Here is a 22,551-nt window from a genome sequence, read left to right as displayed (position 1 = left end):
GATCCCACAATATTAACAGGCAAGTTAGTAAGGTCCTACTAGGAGGACAGGACCCAGAAGAATTGGGTGTGAAATAGACTAAATCATTGTTGTAGGTGATATAGATAGATACAGGTTACTCAGAAGCCAAACAAGTTCTCCAGCACCCTGGAGAGCTCCAAGCACAGTCTTCTGGGTAAGGAGGCTTTTATACCTTTGGATGTTCAGTGTCACTTCACTGGCCACCAAAAATGGAGGAGGACTCTCTAGACCTACAAAAGGTCTGGATACAGATGTTGAGGGCTTTTTCAAGATGTCAAGAGGAAAGTTGTAACCTCCTTGTGGATTGGGGATTGTCTGGTCAGGGGGTGGCAGGTGATGGACGGTTCAGAGTGTGTAGCTCTGTGCAGGAAGATGAAATGGCAGCCCATTGAACATCAGAGCCCTGATGTTACCTGCAAGATCTGATGGAGAGCAGAGTTAACAGTTTTATGTATGAGTCAGACCTGCATCTTCAACCAAGCATCCTGAGTTAGGGCATCATAGAGTCATTCTGACCTCTGGATTTTCACATCACAGATGAAGTTCACATCTCTTAAACTCCAGATGCCACAATAATGTTGCCCACTTTTTAGTTGCTTTCATTTATCTCACAGGAACCTCAGAAGAAACAAGTCAAAACCTGAACTCATCATTTTTGTCTTCCAAATCTCCTCTTGTTCTTCTACCTTGGAAAATATCAAACATCATCTACTCAGAGAGCAAAGCCATAGAACTGAGAGTCATTTCCCATTTTTTCCTACACCTTTCGTGGTCTTTTAGATACTCACAGGTTCTACACCCTTCCTTTTTTGCCACCTACTACTGCCTTAGTTCTGTTTTTATACTTTCTTACATAGATTTCTATAGTAGTTTTCTAACTGGAACTAGTAGGCAACTTCTTATGTCTTCCCTTTAATTCAGTGTATCTCTGAATTATGGGTCCACTTTCTGGAGGACATATTAAAATGAAGATTCCTAGATGTCTAGACATACTAAGTCAGAATTTTGGGGCATGGGGCTACCCAGGTGGACCCTGAAATGTGAGGGTTTCTACTCTTCCCACTGCTGCCAATGTGATCTTTCTAAAACAAAATTTCTGTTGTGCCACTCCCTTGGTTACAATCATGCTGTGCTTTCTCATGACCTTGGTGATAAAGTCCACACTCCTTGTCATACCTGAGTAACCCTTCATCCTCTGGTTTCTGTCTAGCTCTGAAGTTATACTTCCTGATGCTCCTCCCTTGATATTTCGCTTTCCCACCATGAGAAACGCTGCAACACATATCCTTTCTTGACTCTGCCTTTGGACATGCTGTTTCCTGTGGCTGAAATGTCTTTCCCCATGTTTTTGCTGGATTTCCTGCATCTTCTGTGCTTGGCCTAGCCTGCATGTCCCTCTGGCATACTTCTTTAACATCCCTGTGTTCTTCTGTCCTAGCACTTCTCATAGATAGAATAAGACTCTTCATTTGTATATAGGAGTGAATATTGCATTTCAAACCTCTTTGGGGTAAATTTATGGCATGCAGTTAATTTGCTACTCAGCTTGAAGTTATTTAGGAGAAACAACATATCTCTAATTTCGAAAATCTTCTAGCAATTCACCCTGTTTATGTCAGAAAATAGTCTCTTATCCTAAAGAAATTTTGATATGGATTCCTGTTTTGTGATTTTTTTTTTTTTTTTTTTTTGAGGATGGAAGACTGGAAAGACATTTTAATTAAAAGATACATGGTTAGCTGTTCCCAAATCTTATTGTGGTACTCAGTGATTATATTAATAAGCACTGACTAGATTTGCAAAGGTATATATTTAAAATAATTTACCCAAAATATAATAGTACTAAAATGGTATCAAGTGTAAAAAAATAGTCTTGTATTAAATGCTCTACTCATCATTATGTAGCCTTTATATTCTGAAGCCAAAGACGATTTTAGAGGTGACCTTTTCTGGGGTGTGTGTGTACATTTCTTGTTCATTTCTGCCTCATTTCTTCACCAGAAGTTATCATGTACAGAATAAGAAGAGCAACAACAACCAAAAGCACAAATGTTTTGCTTTGGCTTCTGAAACAATGGGGACTGAATCAAAACTAAATTCTTTCTGTTTTGTTGTTGTTTTTTAGTTGCTCAGTCATGTCTGACTCTTTTGCTACTGAAGGGTTGCTGTTCCCTTCTCCAGGGGATCTTGCCCACCCAGGGATCAAACCCGTGTCTCCTCATTGCAGGCAGATTCTTGACCACTGGGCCACCAGGGAAGCCCTCTTGTTTAGAAATGCGCTTTGAAAGAAAGTGAGCCCACAGACCTATATAACCTACTTTCTAATGCAATTGATGGTGATGAAATCTTATCTTGGCTGCAGGCTGCTCTGTCTAGGTTTCTGGTATAGCTTTGACTGTTTAATCTCTTGTGCAACAGTCCATCATTTGACAAGAGTCCTCATGGGTGGAAATGACCTGTCATCTGTTTTGCAGATACCTCAAATCAGCTATGCATCCACCGCCCCAGAGCTAAGTGATAACACCAGGTATGACTTCTTCTCCCGGGTGGTCCCCCCTGACTCCTACCAAGCGCAAGCCATGGTGGACATTGTGACGGCCCTGGGGTGGAATTACGTGTCGACGCTGGCTTCTGAGGGTAACTATGGAGAGAGTGGTGTGGAGGCCTTCACTCAGATCTCGAGGGAGATTGGTAAGTGATTATTTATCAGATGATCGTGTTTGAGGCGACAGGCTGTGGAAGTCTGAGTGTCCCCAAGAGCTCTCTGATCTGTGTGGGATAATTAGAGCTCCTACAGATGCACGACCCAGGCTGTCCACTCTAGGGGGAAGCTGGGCTTATTATAAATGGTTTTGTTGTTCATGGTCTATCAAGGTGACACTCCTGTGCTAATTTAGGAAGTAGAGCTCCTGACTCAGGTGAACATTTTTTAAAGTTGTCTGTTTTGACGTGGGAGTTTGCTGGCACATTAGAGCCACTGTATATTTGAATAAATGACATACTATTTGATTGTTCTAGATGGAGGCTTACATTAGCAAGTCATTAAATATTTTAAAAAAGGCAGTAGAATTTAACATCCAACACTAAAGGGATTAAGACTGGTAATCACCTTAAAACAATACTGAAGTAGCCCCCAAGGCTATACTTGAGTGATACTCTTATTGTCATTTTTGACTTTTTGAATTTTGATTCTGACCTCAAACTCTAAAGCTTACAGTGAGTGGGATTAAGGGCAAGATGTGGAAACTTGTTTAGAACAGCGTGCTTGTGAACTCTGTCCTGGGTTTTTCCAACGTTCTCATTCAAATCTCCGTAGGCATTTTACTATGTATGTATTTATCCATGAGGCTGTAAATCTACTACACTATGTGGAAGACCCAGAAGACAAAGACACCTCAGGGCATAAATCTTATTGCTGATTGGGCAACAATATAACTTTTCAGATGAAAGGAGATATGTTACCAGTTACTTAACAAATGCTATTGTTCTTACTAAGAATTACTGAATAAAATTAGCATATTTTTCTATTGCATTGTTTTCTGTAATAGAAATGTTTTGCCAAAAATTTAAAGCATCCTTTAGCTGTTTTGGGGGTAATTTTGAACTTTGATAACTTAATGTTTTTCTCTGAAGCTTTAATGCAGGAAAAGACCGTGGGAATGATTTGGGCTTATTCCCTAATTAGCAGACAAAACATCTAAATTTATTGGAATAGGGTTTTCTCTTAAAAGATATGAAGATGCCTAGGATCTGTTACGCTGCGTGTAATAAGCATGGAAACTTATGATGCACAATATTTAGTGTGTTTAATATTTGTTCCAGTACTGTACTGCTGCAGAAAATGTAGAAAAGGCCTGGTCTTGTTGGATAGATTGGCTTAGTTTATTTAAGGGACAGCTATTCATTCTTTGTTACAAATATCCATGATGGCATAATCTTTGCTCTTTTGAATTTTCAATTATATCACTATTGCTATGAAAATGATTCAAAACATTCAACTGAACTTTAAATGATGGTAAATTATATTACCTTCTTGGAAAAGAATCTCACATTCATCCTTAGGAGAAATGCCCACTCAAATGAAAACAGTAGCTTCTGAAAGCAGGTTTGAATGCATTATTTAAGCAGCTGATGTTAGTTCTCACCAAAGTGATAATTTAACAAAAGAAGGCAACTAATAGAAAATGTATTGAAATGAGAAGTTTCTGCAGTGATCTGTACATTCTCAACTAGAGGACGCATTTTGTGTGCATGCCACAGATTACTACAAAAAATTTAAGACAAGACTTGTTGCAGACTCTGATAAAATGCATTGTTTTAAAAGTTAAAAGTGAGAATGCAGTTTTATTCTTCTTACCAGAAGAAAAAAAAAAAGGAATACTTAGTTCTCACTTTTAGGGACCATTGCTATACTTTGGTAACTGCCACCTTCAAGGATTCAGGTGGTATCTTTCATGATTACTGTCTCTATCTTAGTCATTAGTGTGGGAGAAAATAATTTCAGTGCCTTGTGTATGCTCCTGATTAGAGCAACATTTCTTTTCTGTTGATCCTTTCAGTATTCTGTGACTTGATTGGCTGTCCATTCTATTTCAGTTCTCCCTTATCTGGGGAATGGAGGAGGGCTGTATTGTCAATTAATATGCAGAATACTGAAAAGGCCAAATTAGTGCCACACTAGAGTATGCCATGGAATATATTAAATATCAAAATCATCCCTCATTTTAATGACAAAGATTTTATCTAGAACAAAAATAGCTGAAAATTAAACCTTTTACATGACAATGAGATTAATGGGAATGACAAATGGTAGCAACTTAACCCATTCTGAAGTGATCTGATGACTCTAATGAAAATTCATTAGTTCTGTAACATTTGCTCCTCTTTCTACAACATTGATGACATCTCTGTCACTGTGTTACCAGTGTTTTTAAAGATCTTAGTCTCTTGACTGAGAAGGAGATATACGCATTCATTTTCTGGAGTGTCTGCCTATTAATGGAATTGTATATTTTTCCAACTCTTGTAAATTTTCCTGTACTCTGTTAAGAATTTCTCCCTTCAGCAATGTTAATTGCTATGAAATTTCAGTGTAGACTGGGACTTCCTATGTTTTGTCTCTGATTAATTCTGACAGATCATAATGGAATGATAGTGAAATGAAAATCTGTTTAGTGATACATTGCTTGTATGGTTTGATTATAACGTTTTTCATTTTAACAAAATCTGAGATGTGAGGAAGTATCCTTATTGAGTCTTGGAGAACAAAGTTTATGAATGAATGATGGTCTTGAACACAGATGTCAATGATGTCTCTTCTGTAGTCAGGATCCTTCTCAGGGAGAGAGGGACAGGAGTTATTTGATAAAATAAGACAAATAGTCCCTTGATATTCTAGCTGTTACAGTCTCAGCCCCAAGCATCCTGACTATAACGTTTTTACTGGAGAAGGCAAAAAAAAAAAAAAAAAAAAGGGGGAATCAACAAATGTCACAATTTGACTGGATCGTAGTTTGTGTAGTAAGGTATGGAAGACAAAACTGGAAGGCTTGACATGGTACATAGATGACTATTGTACCCCATAGTGTAGTAATTTTATCTTTCATTTTCTAGACAGTGGAGGAAACTACTGAATAGAGAGGAATCCAGCAGAATACATATTTAAGATTTTGCTAATAAGAAGTAGAAGATGGGGAGACCAGTTGAAAGACTTTTGCAATATCAATCTTAGCCTCATGGAGGGCAGTGATAATAGAAATGGATGAAGGAACAGTCTTGAGAGACACTTGTGTGGTAAAGTCTCTGGAACTTAGCAATTGATTGGAAGTAGAGCTCAAAGATGAGGCTTCCCTGATATCTCAGCTGGTAAAGAATCTGCCTGCAATTCAGGAGACCCCAGTTCGATTCCTGGGTTGGGAAGATCCCCTGAAGGGATAGATTACCCACTCCAGTATTCTTGGGCTTCCCTGGTGGCTCCGATGGTAAAGAATCCACCTGCGATGTGGGGGGCCTGGGTTGGGAAGATTCCCTGGAGGAGGGCACGGCAACCCACTCCAGTATTCTTGCTGGAGAATCCCCATGGACAGAGGAACCTGGTGGGCTACAGTCCATGGGGTTGCAAAGAGTCGGACACGACTGAGTGACTAAGCACAGCACACAGAGCTCAAAGGTAAAACAAAATTAAACTTGAAATTTTGGTCAATTGGAAAATGCAAGTACCATGAATAGAAAAGAGAGAGTAAAGTGGAAAGGTTGGTTTGGAATGGGAAGCATGGTTTGATTATGAACTCAATAAACTGTAAGTGCTGGTACATACCTTTGTGGAGAAGAACACAGTCAAGGACATTGGATGAGAGCCAAAGCAGGAACTGAGATGTAGTTCTGAAGCTCATTTTCACAAAATTTATAATCGCGGTGAGAAAGGTAATTGCTAAGGTGTAGAGTGTGAATTCGGAGAAGGCGATGGCACCCCACTCCAGTACTCTTGCCTGGAAAATCCCATGGATGGAGGAGCCTGGTAGGCTGCAGTCCATGGGGTCGCCAAGAGTCGGACACGACTGAGGGACTTCACTTTCACTTTTCACTTTCATGCATTGGAGAAGGAAACGGCAACCCACTCCAGTGTTCTTGCCTGGAGAATCCCAGGGAGCGGGGAGCCTGGTTGGCTGCCGTCCATGGGGTTGCACAGAGTCGGACACGACTGAAGTGACTTAGCAGCAGCAGCAGCAGAGTGTGAATTAGAGTGTAGAGTGAGAATTAAAGGGGGCAGAGGATACACTTGTGGGCTTTACATAAAGGAATGGGATGATGAGCATTGTTGAGGATGTAGAGGAAAGGAAAGCATTGTACATGGTTGATATGAGTATAAATTGGTGTAGTCATTATGGAAAATAATATGGAGTTTCCTTGGGAATTAAAAATAGAACTACCACATGATCCAGTGATTCCACTTCTAAGTTTATGTCCAAAGAAAATGAAATCAATATTTTGAAGAGGTATCTGCCTCTTATGTTCATTGTAGCATTATTTTCAATAGCCAAGATATGGAAACAAACTAAATGTCCATTGGTGGATGAATGGACAAAGTATATCTATATTTATGTATCTATCTATCTATATAATGGATATTATTTAGCCTTAGTAAAGAAGGAAATCCTACCACTTGTAATAACATGGGTAATCTGGAGGGCATTGTACTAAGTGAAAAAAAGCCAGACACAGAAAGACAAATCCTGCATGCTCTCACTTATATGTAGGATTCTAAAAAGTCAAACTCAGGAAAACAGAGTGTGTTGCTAGAGGCTAGTGGGGGGAGGGGTAAGGGAAATGGAAGATATTGGCCAAAGAGAATAAACTTTCAGTTAAACAGGATTAATAAATTCTGAAGATCTAATGTACAGAATGGTAACTATAGCTAATGATACTGTGTTGTTTACTTGAAATTTACTGAGAATTGATCTCAAGTGTTCTCACTACACACACATGCACACAACTATGTGAGGTAATGGAAATGTCAATTAGCTTGATTATGGTAATCATTCCACAATGTATACTTTATCAAAACATTGAGTTGTACGCCTTAAATGTACATAATTTTTGTTTGTCAATTGTACCTCAATCAATTTAAGGAAAATAAAATTAGTATAAATGAAAAAAATGAAGATGTGGCAATAGTGGCCTAGATTTAGCAATGGAAAGCCAAGAATAGGGCAGAGTGTTCTCTTGATGGGATTTGTGGCTATGGGAGGGCTCTCAGTCTTCTTTGAAGTTTTCCATGATGAGAGATGGTAGGAGTTCTTGATGAAAAAATCAAGGCTATTGAGCAGATTTTCATAAGAGAACAGGAATTTTGCCAGAGGGCACAGCTGAAATTATGTGGCATTGTGACAGAGGATCAAGGATTGTCCTTGACAGGGAGTGTATTAAGGCTGCCATAACCAACTGAGTGGCTAAAAACAACAGAAACTTAACTGTCTCACAGTTCTGGAGGCTAGAAATCTGAAATCAAGGAGTCGGCAGAGCCACACCTTAGAATTTGCTGGTAATCAATGGTGTTCATTGATCACCAGAGGAACCTGGTGGGCTACAGTTTGTGTGTGGCAAAGGTTTGGATGTGACCAAGCATGCATGCAGTGGAGTTCATTGGATTCATCCATCAATTTAGTCTTTGCATCCATCATCACATTGCTATCTTTTCCCTTCTTGTTTCTGTCCCTGTCTTCTCTCCTTATAAAGATACCAGTCATGTTGGATTAAAGGCCCCACCCTACTCCAGCATTACCTTAAGTAGTTGTATCTGCAATAACCCTATTTCCTTATAAGGTCACATTCTGAGGTATTGGGTGTATCTTTCTGGGAGACACAATTTAATACCCATAACAGGGGAGATAGTATGAAGAAGGGTATACTTAGGGAGAAAATTTCCATGACAGAGATGGGAGGTAAACCAGGAGGACAAACAGTAAGAAATAAAGATGGGGGGCTTTCTAAGTAGACAGAGTTTGGTAATGGAGAAGACCATAATATAATATGCTCAAAAGTTCCTTTTGAAGTGCTACAGAGTTTTACTCTCTCAATCTTGACTAGTTGGGTAGATGAGGTGACCTGATGGATAACTCAGGGTTCTAGACTGGGTGGGATCTTTGTGTCTGGCTTTCCCAGGATTCTAAGCAGTCAGAAGTTCCCTGGTAAAATCACTGGCCACTCCCTATACAGTGCGGGTATCAGTTGTTCAGCCCCCCTGCTTTGTGTAATTCCAAGCTATTGTTCTTTTCATCAACGCCTGGGAAATTATGGACATCTGAGAGTCCTTCTGGCCTAACTGATTTTTATTTTTCTCTTTGGTCTTTTTTGGCTTGAGGGAAGGGAATAGCTTAGTTGCTACTGGTTGTTAGGACTTTTCCATCTCCTATTTTACACACCCTCAGTTCTTAGGACCACAGTCCTCTATGTCTATCTTGTTTTAATGATTTGATATGATGTTTTCATTGATATTGTAATAAGGAGGTTAATAATACATGCCCATGCTTTTCTGTCTTAAGCTCTGGAACTTGTAGCTTGTGACTCAATAAATGACTTTCTTGAGGCTTTAGACAGGTTGTTTCCCCTCTTTGTCTCAGCTTATTATATTATTTAAAAAAGAAGACAGGATAATAAATGTTAATGCTGCCATGATCATTATAAAGGGGCAAGGAAGCTAAAGCTTCATCTTTGAAGATAAAAGGAATGTGTGAAAGCACTGTATCTTATCCCTGTGAATTTGCACAGTATGGCAACCCATGTCCTTTAATCAGCCATCGTGTTTATGAATGGCTTATTGAAGATGACAGGCCTGCAAGTTGGCATTGCACATATTACGGGGGCAGAATAGACCTGATTCTGTCAAATCTTCTACTGCACGTGACTTTTTTCCCTCCCAATTTGCAAGTGTTGGAAGCTTCTGACTATTGTCTGACATGTGTTCCGAATCTTAAAATCTCAGACTTGGAAGGGACCACAGAGGTCATTGGATTGGCAAAATTTGTTCAAAATGTTAATGCAATAAATCAGTTTAATTAATTCATTTTTTGTGTATATAAAATGACCGACACTTGCCAAAACACTTGATAGTAATTTATTTTCGGTGTGGCTCAAGAAATAAAGTAACTTTCATTCCAACTCTCCGATGAAAAAGTGCCCACTGATCATATTTTTAAGCTATCTCAGTACAGTTTTAAAAGGAAGCATTTATTTCCTCCTGGGTTATAAACAAGAATCAAGTTTCTATTAACTGCAATGGATTTGCATTGAGATTAAAACAAAGTATTTTCAATGACAAAGGAAAAAAAATACAGAGAGCAGCCTTTTCCCTCAGATGTTCATTGCTTTGGAAAAATGACTTCCAGCAGGCAAAAATCAATTTGACAAAAGTATTAATGTTGTAAAATACTATGAATGAAAGGAAACATTTTAATTCAATTGAAAGTTTTGCTTTATATTCCTACAGCTGAGTTCCATTGATAACACCACATTTCAAGTTGCAAATCATATTTAATTAATATTAACACCAGGTAATTGGCAAGAATAACTTCAAAGGAGGGCTGAGAAAATTGCAAATTGGAACTGCAGGTGCAGCGATCCTGCAGAAGCTTTACAGGGATCCAAAGAAAATGTATATGATTTTGACAATTACTGCAGAACTTGATCAAATAGAGCATCATTTCAAAGCTGTTCTTCACTCTGGCCTTGCTTAATATTTAGGGCTTAGGAATGGCTAAGTAGCAACAGCTGCTATTAATGTGAAATGGCAAATAGCATCCAGTAGATGCTTTTAAACCTATGATTCTAACACTATAGTTAAGTATTTAGTAAACAATGGCAGTTTGATGCAGTGAAACCCACCTTGGAATCACAAATGTGTTTAAATTCCCCTTCTTCAATTAAGAGATTTTGTTTGAAGATTCATTTTCTTGTCTGTAAAATAGATGAGGCCTCTGCTCAGTGATCATCACGTGATAGAATGTTCTTCATAAACTTCAAAGTGCTATTTGATATCAGGTATTGCTAGTGAAAGGAGTTGAGGTAATACAGGTTTTTTTTCCAGAATGTGTGGCAAAGCTGGAGATGATTGTGCAGGTGGTGGATGTACTGCCTGCTTCTCAAGCAACGAGAAGGCTTTGCTTGATTCATTAATTGCTTTCAAACTTAATAATATTCTGCCTGAAAGATCAGAGAGGAGATTTTGAATGGCTTCTGACTACCTACTTTCTATGTTGCTAGTCCTCCACAACCACCATGGTATGGATTCTACCCTGTCTTATTCTTATCGCCCCTGGCTATTGCCTATTGCTTATCATATCACCAACAGTGGTGATTGCTTGAGTCTGCTTACTCCGGTAGGACATTGTTCAGATATCAAAAGAAAGAAAAGTGAAAGCGAAGTCACTCAGTCGTGTTGGACTCTTTGTGACCCCATGGACTGTAGCCTATCAGGCTGCTCTGTCCATGAGATTTTCCAGGGAAGGGTACTGGAGTGGGTTGCTATTTCCTTCTCCAGGGGATCCCAACCCAGGGATCGAACCCAGGCCTCCCACATTGTAGGCAGACGCTTTACCATCTGAGCCACCAGGGAAGTTATCAAGATATCAAGTTCAGATATCAAGACGAGCTTGCCGCATCCTTAGTGATGTGTTCTCATGAGCTTAACTCTGTGGAACCACTTGCCATTCTGATTGTAATGCCAATTTCTCTGTATACCTCTCTCACCAGAATGTGTTTTTCTCAATAGAAGAATCCTCTTCCATCCTAATACCCAGCAGAGTACCTAGCATATGCCACATGCTTCATGAATTTCTGTCAAATAACACTGTCGCCAGCCTCAGGGCAGTGTTGGTGCTGTGATCCTTGTGGTCAGTCTTGCTTGCGCTCTGGAAACCGAAGGGTGGAGATGGCCCCAACAATGGCTTGTGCATTTTCCTCGCTAACATGTAACCCCCATGGGAACATTTGGGACTTCCCTACTGTTGAACCACTCAGAATTCATTTTTTTTTTTTTTTATTACTGGAAAATACCAAAGCCTGTCATCTGTAGGTTGAACCCACCCTTAATCCCTCAGTCCAAACAGTGCTGGGAAATGGGTTAGAGCTTCTTATCAGCTGGGTTTGACTTTCAGATCTGTCATAATCTAGCTGCAAGATCTTGGGTAAGTTACTCTTGCTGTGCCCCTGTTTTCTCATCTGTACAATGAGGGTAACAATTGTATAAGGATTGAATGAAGTCATACAGAACAGTGTGTGGCTCATGTGAAGTGGTCCGCAGCTGCCAACTCATGTTAGGAGCCCGTTTTCACTGATGTGTGATCCAGGGGTCATCTTATTGCCCTGAGTCTGTGCCAGATTTGCTCAGTGAGCAAATAAGAAGGCAAAGTGAGGCCTCCATCAGAGCTCAAATCAAAGCAGCCAATACCCCTTATTCCTAAAACTTGCTTTGCACCTCCTGGCAGAGACCAATCCAGTTATTATTAATGATAATAATCCAATTATTATTTTTTCTTAGCATGACTAATATTGTACATGGAATAGTGTTGGCACCTGGTTGAATGCATGAATTGATTAAATGCCAATCAGTGTTGACTCACCAAATATGCTTTCTCTTCTTCCTTTTGAACATTCTGTGTATTAGCTGACTCAGCCAGCATTCATTGTGTACTCATTGTGGATCAGGGCATACTTGTTCTAGACTTTCAGGATCCAGAGATGAATCATGGCCTCTGAGTCCTAGCTGGTTACTGTGTATCAGAGGAAACAGAGATGGAAACAAACAATTATAAATGAATGTGAGCATTGCCTTCATAGAGGCATCAACTAGGGTCATTGTCCAAGAGCACAGTGCCCAAGAGAGGTTATCCTGCAGTGCATGTAATGAAAAGACCTGCCATAATGCTGTGGAGGGTGACAGTTTATGGACCCCCAGACTCAAAGGGAGTACACTGTGTGATGTGAGTGAAGTAAATTTAGGTAAGGTCAACACAATTTCCTGAGAAAAAGAGACAGCACCAAAAATGTGTGTAGAATATGATGCCAACTTTGTAACATATATATCTGTGAGATGATTAATGTATGTAAAAATATGTATAGTTTTTGACAATTCTTTCTCTTTATCAGAGTATATTTGCTTTACAATGCTGTGCTTGTTTTGGACAAGTCTCATTCCTTGATCTGTCAGTGGTACTCAGATGTGTCTCTGCACAGACAACCAGTGTCTGACTTGCTCTTCAGCTTCAGCTCCTGTTCTCCCTGGTCACTGCCACCCAGCATCATCCATGGCCTTGGCAGCAGTTTCAGTTTTGTTCAGTCCCCGAGTCTTAAAACAGGGCCAACAGCTTGTCCCGACCTCAGCTTGCAAGTTTCTGGGCTTTGGAATGAGTTTACCATGGTGGACCCTGTACCTGGTGGTACCAGAGTGAGCTTTGCACCCCCTTCTAGGTCCCTGCACACTCACAGGGCTGTCCCACCTTGACTCACCCTCTGCATCCCTAGGAATGGGGCTCTGCCTCAGACGCTGGCCTCTGAGGTTGAACCATAACACACTGCCTATCCCTTGTCAACTCTTTCACCTGACTAGGTGGAGGTGACTGGTCCTCTGCGTGACTCATGCAGTTTTTTGGATCTGACTGTGTGAACCCATTGCACAGAACCCTGTCTATTGGGTTCCTAGGGTGTGTGGGGGTCCTGACCCTGTCTAGCTTGTTGTCTTTATATTTCTCCTGTCTTTTCAGTGTCGTATCCCTAGACAAGGAGTTCTGCTTCAGAGCCTGGTTTGAGTGTCTCTTGCAGAGATTCCCACTGAAATGCTTAGGAAGGATTAGAATCTCCCTACCAACAGGATAGTCCCTGTTTAGAGTTATTCTTTTCCTGGTACCTAACTCTTCTTGCCAGCTGTATGAGTTTCCTAGGGCTGCCATAACAAAGTACAATAAACCCGTGGCTTAAATGGCATAAATCTATTTTTTTGGGGGGAGGGGGGCTGCTGGTTGCATTTCTCATGGGGTCTTAGTTCCCTGATCAGGGATCAAACCCAGGGCCTCTGCAGTGAAAGCATGGAGTCCTAAACGCTGGACCTCCAGGGAAGTCCCATATAAACCTATTGTGTCATGGTTCTGGAGGCTAGAAGTCCAGGATCAAGGTGTGAGAACCCTAATTCAATAGAATTCATATTATTAGTATGACCTCATCTTCATTAGGGCTTCCCTGGTGGCTCAGTGGTGAAGAATCCTCTTGCAAATGCAGGAAACGTGAGTTTGATCGCTGGGTTGGGAAGATTCCCTGGAGAAGGAAATGACAACCTACTCCAGTATTCTTACTTGGGAAATCCCATGGACAGAGGAGCCAGGCAGGCTATAGTCATGGGGTTGTAAAGAGTTGTACATGACTTAGCAACTAACAACAGCAGCAGCAACATCTTTATTAATAGTATTTGTAAAGACCCTTTATTAACTATATCTCTAGTGAAAATAAGGTCACATTCCGGAATACAGGCGTTAGGACTTCAATGTATGAATTTGGACATGGCGGGGGTCACAATTCAGCTGTAACACCAACAGTAACTGCTGGATTGAGTCCTAACTTATGGAGTTCTGTCTGGACTGAACCCACATTTGTCCCAGTCCTTTAGATGGATTTTGGGTTGTGGACTACCCAGTTTTTCCTGAGGGATCAGCTTCTGTAACCAGGTTAGCCAGCCCCATTTCCCCTTGAACTTGCCAGCTGGGCTCTGCTTGTAGAGCTTATAACTGAATGCCTGTGCCATGACAAGAATGTGCTTCCCCCCTCCCCCCGATTCTTAGCCCCAAAGAAATTGCATTCTTTTCTTTCCCTTTCCAAAGTAATTTTCTTGTTCAAGCTCTTCTGTTTGGAAACTCCAGCCCTGGATGAGAGCTTTAAGGTGCTATCCACACTTTGCTGTTGCTAGAAGAACATAATATAAAACATCTTTCTACAGAAATGAAGCAACATCAGAATCCATTTATGTGACTTTTTTGTAGGTCCTGAAAGAGCTGGCCTGAGAATGAGGAGTGTTTTTACAGTTTCCTTCATGACTTATCTGTGAGGCAATAATTATGGTTTTCTTGAAAATAAATGGTTCAAGAATAGAGCAATCAGGAGTGTATAAGATGAATAGTTTATTGAAAAAAGGTGCCAATTATTTCAAGGGTCATATCCCTTGGCAAAACTGGGCCGCTTGGTCTTTCTTCTCCAACAGCTGCATGCTTGACATATGCCAGGCTTATTTCTTTGCTTCTTTCAGTGTTACCTGGTCAGAGTGATTTCATGATTCATCAGGGACCTCACAGGGGAAGGCTGGAGAAAGAAAGCAAAGTGAAACTCAAGTCAGCACATTTTGTTTCTTGTTAACAGCTCTGGGAAGAGGTTTGGTCGGGAAAGGAATTTTAAGTGATGATTTAAACATATCTCTTGGCAGTTCCACTAGTGAGGAAAAAAAATGCCTCTTGTAGCGGCTCAGACATACTTCTGAAGCAGCGGTACTCAGGGCCACGTGACTCCAGGGCCATATTTACATCATGAATCAGCACTGGCACCCACATAATGGGCTATTAAGGGAAAGAAGGAAGTGCCAAGTACATTGTTAGCCTTTCGTGTTGAGTATCATGGAAGGTTTTCCAGGTGGCTCAGTGGTAAAGAATCTGCCTGCCAATGCAGAATATGCAAGAGATGCAGGTTCGATACCTGGGTAGGGGAGATCCCCTGGAGGAGGAAATGGGGCCCTATTCCAGTATTCTTGTCTGGAAAATCCCATGGACAGAGGAGCCTGGTGGGCTAGTCCATGGAGTCACAAGGGTCGGACACGACTGAGCAACTAGGCACAGACATCGTGGAGCCTCCTATCTCTGTGCTGTGCTTAGTCACTCCAGTCATGTCCGACTCTTTGCAACCCCATGGACTGTACCCCACCAGGCTCCTCTGTCCATGGGATTTCCCAGGCAAGAATACTGAAGTGGGTTGCCATTTCCTTGTCCAGGTGCATCCCTTCAGAGTGGGCTTGTCATGATGCCAGGGAGATCCTAGGATGGATGGAAAATTCATGGGTGCTGATGTGACATTTCACTGAAGAAATATTTGAGCACCTTGGGCTTGCCTTGTGGTCCAGTGGTTAAGAATTTGCCTGCCAATGCAGGGGGCACGGGTTTGATCCATGCTCTGGGAAAATCCCACATGCCACAGGGCAACTAAGCCCATGCTTTGCAACCACTGAAACCTGAAAGCCCTAGAGCCTGTGCTCTGCAACAAGAGAAGCCGCCACCACGAGAAGCCTGTGCACTGCTGCTAGAGAGCAGCCCCTGCTGTTTGCAACTGGAGAAATCCTGTGTGACGCAAAAAAGACCCAGCACAGCTAAAAATATATAAATGAATAAAAAAAGAGAAATATTTGAGCACCTACCATACGATGGGCCCCCATTCTAGGAGGTTAGAGTATGGCTCTGGGTGAGTCCCATCTGATTTCTGCCCTTGTAGGGTTTCTAGTCAAGCTTACCATCTTCACATGGTAAGCTTACATCTTACCATCTTCTTACCATCTTAACATCTTCACATGTTCTTTTAGTTCCTATTTCTGTGCTGTGGTTAGTCACTCCAGTCATGTCTGACTCTTTGCAACCCCATGGACTGTACCCCGCCAGGCTCCTCTGTCCATGGGATTTCCCAGGCAAGAATACTGGAGTGGGTTGCCATTTCCTTCTCCAGGGGATCTTCCCAACCCAGGAATTGAACCCAGGTCTCCCACAAGCCTACAGTGTGAGATGCCTCCAACTGAGAGTCCATGAAAATAATGAGAGAGAGTCTTTATGTGTCACATTGACAAGTTGATTCCTTAGGTGTCCTGGAGATGCCAGCATTCAACTGAGGTGTCCAAGGCATGCTGGGTGAAGGGATACATATATGAAGGAGAATAGTGTCTTCTTGGGCACAGAGAGGGATAGATCTGACTTGGGAAGCTCACCAGGTACAGATGTTTGTGAGCAACCACAGATGCAGGGGGCGCAAATGTGGATTTTTATTCTCAAGCAATGTAAAGTTTTTGAAGGGCTTAGAGAGTGGCATAGTACAGTTTAGATTTTAAGGGGATCATCTGCAAAAATAAGATTGTAGGGTCAGGATTGAACCAGAATACAAGTTAGAAGTCTATTGGGATTGACTTGGACTAGGATGGGGTAAAGGGAGGGAAGTGTGTGAAATGGTATAGGTACTGGTAGGATCAAAGTCCCAGGCTTGGGAAAATGAGGTGACTTAATGTTACAGGGATCTAAGCCATTGAAACAAAGGTCCTTTAAAACTTGTTGGTCAATGGTGGAATGTGTCCTAGATTGTCCTAGATTGGAATGAATGTGTTCCAAATGACTATATGATTCCCTTAAAAGAATGATGCAGGAGTGGGAGACCAAGTGAATTATTTCCTGGCAAAATTTTATTCCAACTAATGCTTCAGTGAAAAAGAGCTAAAAAGTTGTGTCCCCCATGTTGTTGTTACTTAAAAAAAAAAAAATCCATTAGAGATTTTTATTGCTATTCTTACGGTATTCTAGGAGGACCTGAAGTTTTCTTGTTAATTGTTCTAAATATTTTCCTCTTAACACACATTTCTTGTTGCCTTCATACTTTTGTGTTACTGATTCATTTTAAGTCTCATTAGACATGCAGCTTTCTGAACATTTTTGTGCTTTCATAATACAAGGGTTATTTTGGGTCCACATAGCCAAGGGTCATAGAAATGGGGGATTTGACACACTGGTCTCTAAAAATTAGGTTTAGTGTGGCTTTCATTAAAGCATGTAAATTATGACTTGACCTAATTACTTTTGATTTGTAAATTTGTAAACGTACCATATTCTGTTAATGTGAATATTTGCCTACCAAAGTCTCTCTCCTTCTCTCTGTCTTATTGTCCCCATGTCCAAGTTTGTCCTTAGATAATTCCTTGAAAGGGGAGGGAACTATTAGTGCTTACTTTATAGGTATAGTATAACTGAATTTTCACGAGGCTATGAGGCATATATTATAATACCTCTCTTACAGATGGGAAAACCAAGGCTCAAAAAAGGTACATAGCAGTCCAAGATAACCTAATTCATTAGTAAGTGGTAGCATGGGATACAAACCAAGAGTTCTCTGATTCCAAAATCTGTATTCTTTTTACTACCTCTTGCTATTTCTCTTTGAAGTTTGCAGAGTTTGGTTTCTTTAGTCGTTTCCCATTCTTGTCCTAGGAAGCTGCAGGGAGGACAGAGACCATGTTCTCTCAACAGTCTGGTTTCTTGACTCTCCTTCACTCTCCCCACACTCATTGTGCTTTTGTGCTGTACTTATGATCTGAGCATTTTCTAATGCACCTGCGTGGATCCTCTTCCATTTTCTGGAAATGCTGCATCCCACATGTCTGCCTGGAGCTATTTTCATTCTTTAAAACCCAGCATTAATGATATTTCCTTAGTGAAACCTCCCTAGATTCCCAGAAGGCATTAGATGAGCTCTTTTCTGCAGTTGCAACCCTCTGTATACATACACCATTAGTGAAGGAAGTAGTTGACCTGAAACAAGTACATATTCTTCCAGCCAAGATAGGTTTATTTGGAATCAACAGAGAATTACAGTTTGGGGTCTGCAACCATGGCAAGCTATAGGCAGGTCCCCGCAGGGCAAGGGAAGAAGCACACTTTTATAGAGGAGAAAAGGAAAAGGCCTCTAGTAAATAGAGTCCATGGCTTTTCATTGACTGAGTCCTAGCCAGGGAAGGCATCTTCTTCCTGTTGTGCTGTGCTCTCATGGGGCACAAGGCTTGCTCCTTTTGGCCTGCCAACTCTCTTTTGTTGATATTTATGTTTATTAACTCTTTTACTGAAACATTTATTTCATGGTTTCAGTCAAGACTCAAGCCAACAAGAAAATTAGGGTTGGTTCACAGTCTCGGAGTAACTCTGATCTCAGGTCGGTTTAGCTCCACATTTTAAAGTGAACTGACAGGAATGCATCCTGTTCCAGCTCTGGCTTCTGCTTTCTTGCAAGTTGGCTTTATCCTCAGGTTCCTTCCACATGGTGAGAGCAGGGTCACCAGCAGCTGTGTGCTTGTGGACTGCCAGCTTAGCAGCTGTACTCCTTTCCTAGACCTGCCTTAGCAAATCACCACACTGTATGAGTTAGAACAGCAGAAATGTATTCTCTCTCCCACCGCTCTGTGGCCAGATCTGAAATCCAGGTGTTAGCAGTGTTTGCTCCTTCTGGAGATTCTGAGGGATCATCTGTCCCATGCTACTCTCATGGCTTTTGGTGACTGCCAGAAATTCCTGGCATTCCTTGGTTGGTGGCTGCCTAACTCAGATCCCTGTGTCTGTGGTCACACCGCCTTTCTTTCTGTGTGTTTGAGTCTTCTCTTTTTCTGTCTCTTATAAGGACACTTGTCATTGGGCTTAAAGTCCACTCTCATCCAGGTTGATCTTATTTTGAGTTCCTTCCCTTTGTTAAATCTGCAAAGACCCTTATTTCAAACTAGGTAACATTCTGAGTTCCAGATAGTTATATCTTTTGGGGGAATACTGTCAACCTACTCTGGCAACCGTAGTGGGAAGGGTCTGCTTCTTTCCCATTGGTTCCAGCAGAGACCCCCGCCATATTGGGTTTCAGTCCATCACTCAAGCAATCATTATGGCCTAAGGAAGACACTTTTCACAGTGGCCAGGCGTGGGTCCCATATCCATCTGGAGCTGGAGAGAGGAAGGTGGGGAGAGCCCCACTTGAAACACATGGTCAAAGCCACAGGGAAGGATCATTCCTCAAGGCTAAATTGAGGTGCCCTTCTAGAGCAAGGAGAAAAGGCTGCCAGACAGGAGAAGCACTGTGCATATTGTGTGCTGTCCGTCTGTCGACCTCTCCGCCTCCCATCTAGACCGTGACCTTCTCAGGGTAGCGGCAACCTGGTCTTATTCATCAGTGCCTGGGGCAGGATAGAGTTCTATCAACATATGTTAAATTGTAGCTAAAATTTCCCTGAAAAATAAGATTTAAATGTAGCCATGAATCATAATATTTGTCAAAAATAGTTTTGGCCTCCGTCTAAATGATAACAAGCAAAGCAGTTTCAAGGACAAGGAAAGACTTCTGTTAAGTGTTCTCTGCTTTGAAAAAGCTCTGCCTTCTGTCCTGTGTCTCTCAGCTGAGCATGTTGGCGACCAGAGGAATGGAGCCGGGGGCTTCAGGCTCATTGATGGTAGCCATGTCCGCCTCCTCAGCAGTTCTCTGTGGCCAGATGCGCACTCTGCCTACCATCCCTCACCACCAATGGAGTCCAGCCTGTGAAAATAGCACAGTTCACACGTGGCCAAAGAACTGCCTTTTCAACCATGGGCCAGCTCTGACCTCTAGCTGACTGGACAGCAGTCAGAGGAGTCCAGATTGTCAGGAAGGAACTAGAATATTTTGTTTGGCTGTTTTAAAACATAGCTGAACTCTTTATTTTCAAGAAGATATTTCAGTTCTTTTTATGGTTTCTTAAACCCATGAATTTTAAAATTTTTCCATTAAAACCCCCCCAAAAAACCCAAAACAGGATTCCCTGCAGGCCAGTGAGGAAGCCTGGAAGCCTGTGTGTTCTGTGCGTCTTCAAGGGAGAAAGGCGCTTGAGAAAGCCCTGTTATTGAGAACTGATGTAACAAGTGCAAATGTAACTGGCACGTTGAAGAGCCTCCACGGTGTCACTTCTTTATTTTTAAAATTCAGCTCCTTTATTTTAAGCAAAATCTTTATTTTTTCTTCCTACTGGTTCTTGACGTATGATGGTCTAGCTCCTTCTATATCCTCCTCTAGAGGATATCTTGGCTTCAGACTCGTAGTCCTTTAGTGACTTCTAAATATATGAAAAGTCTCATTTTTAGTTATTAAAATGGCCTGAATTTCCACGAAACGGAAAATTTCTCCCCTCCCATAGCTTGGAGCTGCTTTGGGCTGGAACCCTGCTGTGGCGAAGGGGTGGGGGGCTTCGCTGGTCGCTTCTCTGCCGCCCCCGTCCCCACACCCCCACCCCAGCCGCCTGGCTCTGCTTTAACGTCTTGCAATAGTTACTAAAGTGTCGGCACAGGTGTTCCTGGAGTTGGCTGGCTACAGTACCCGTCCTTGATAGAGGATGTTTTCTCCTCTTTTTCCCACTTTTTTTGGTTTTGTTTTTCCTTGGAGGAACTTTGGTTTTCCTCCTGGCTTCTGGCATTGGGCCCTCCATGTGGGCTGACATATGCTTTGGGTCTTGATCTCAGCAGTGTGAACTTGTAAGTTCAGCTTTTTTCCCCCTTGTTTGTAGATGAAAAGCTGGAGGTAGGACTTGATTAATGAAAGTGGAACAGGAGCAGAACTCTGGCTTCTTTTATGTATGCCCCGACAGGAGCCGTCCCTAGGTCAGACTGGGCTAGAGGTACTGCACGTTGTCTGTGGGCCAGGCAGTGTGATAGGCGCTGGGCAGGGACACAAAGATGGATGTGATGGGACGGGTACCCTTCAGGTGCTCAGAGGTAAGTTGAGAGAGAGTCACTGCTCCATAGAAGTGCAGATCAGGAGCTGTGTGCGTGCAGAGAGTGAGGTGATGGGTTCCGACCAGGAACACTGGCGGAGGGCTTAGAGGCGAAGCACTGGGTGAGGTTCTGAGGAAGAGGAGATGTAGATGGAGGTTGGGGAGACAGATGGAAGCATTTCAAACAATGTTTCCTAGAACTAAAACTTTTCATTAATAAACACAACCTTGTGTGTTTATTAATGAAAAGCTGTAATTATTAATCTTGTGTCTTTATTACTTCACTCAGTATGACAGTCTCCAAGTCCATCCATGTGTCTGCGGATGGCATTGTTTTGTTCTTTTCTATGGCTGAGTAGCATTCCATGGTATGTAAGTACTACGTTTTCTTTTTCCATTCCTTTGTTGACGGACATTTAGGTTGCTTCCTAATATCATATGGTATTGCTTATACATGGAATCTAGGAAAAGGGTGCAGATGAACTTATTTATTAAATACCAAACGGAAATAGAGTCACAGATGTAGAAAACAAACATGGTTACCAGAGGGTGAGGAGGGGAGGGATAAATTGGGAGATTGGGATTGATGTAAACACACTGCTATATATAAAATAGATACATAATAAGACCCTACTGTATAGCACAAGGAACTCTACTCTGCACTCTGTAATGTCCTACATGGGAAAAGAATCTTAAAAAAAAGTGGATCTATGTGTATGTAAACTGATTCACCTTGCTCTCCATCTGAAACTGACGCAACATTGTAAATCAACTATATTTCAATAATTTTTTTAAAAAGACAAATAATGTTAAAAAGATTGCTTTGAAATTCTCAATTATAAAAATTCATTTGCTTCCAGTGGCATATATGCCTATATTTTCCCCTCACTTCAATTTTATGTTCAAGAAAGACCTGCTGTATTGATGGGATTTATGTTTCTGAGTTCCTGACATTCTTGGTATGAATTATTTTGTCCCATACCTTTTCCATGTTCATGGTGATAGAGATTTGCCTTATTCTGTTCTTATTCTGAAGCACTCAGTGGTCTGAATGTCATTGTCATTGGAACTGTGGTGTCTCCTTCACTAGCCTTCAGTAGCAATGATTCCTAAACAGGGGCCAGTATGGGTAGGTAAGTGAGTAAAGGAACAGAAACACTTCTTAATATCCTCAGACTTAGTCAAGGTGATTGGGACTTAGAATCACTGTCTCCCTCAACAATTACCTTTTTCCCCCCTTTGTGTGGCTACAACACGATTATGGCATGGCTTTGTTTTAATGACTTACAAGATATAAGGTTTATTATAACCTCATGTCCCCCAGGGGCTTCCCTGGTGGCTCAGTGGTCAAGAATCTGCCTGTAGTGCAGGAGTCGCAGGAGACGGGGGTTTGATGCCTGGGTCAGGAAGATCCCCTGGAGGAGTGTATGGCAACCTGCTCCAGAATCCCTGCATGGGGAATCCCATGGACAGAGGAGCCTGGTGGG

General features: G+C 41.6%; 1 protein-coding gene across 1 annotated transcript in view; it reads left to right on the top strand.

Moving 5' to 3' along the window:
• Nucleotides 1-22,551, top strand: part of GRM8 (glutamate metabotropic receptor 8) — an 857,461-nt gene that overhangs the window by 138,485 nt on the left and 696,425 nt on the right. The window contains exon 2 of the mRNA XM_055590836.1: nucleotides 2,496-2,712. Within this exon, the coding sequence (XP_055446811.1) occupies nucleotides 2,496-2,712 (217 nt within the window). The remainder of the gene's footprint in view (nucleotides 1-2,495; nucleotides 2,713-22,551) is intronic.

This window comes from Bubalus kerabau, chromosome 8 (assembly GCF_029407905.1).
Source record: "Bubalus kerabau isolate K-KA32 ecotype Philippines breed swamp buffalo chromosome 8, PCC_UOA_SB_1v2, whole genome shotgun sequence".
Taxonomy (NCBI): domain Eukaryota; kingdom Metazoa; phylum Chordata; class Mammalia; order Artiodactyla; family Bovidae; genus Bubalus; species Bubalus kerabau.
Note: the sequence above shows the minus strand (reverse complement) of the source record. Positions and strands in the feature narration are given on the sequence as shown.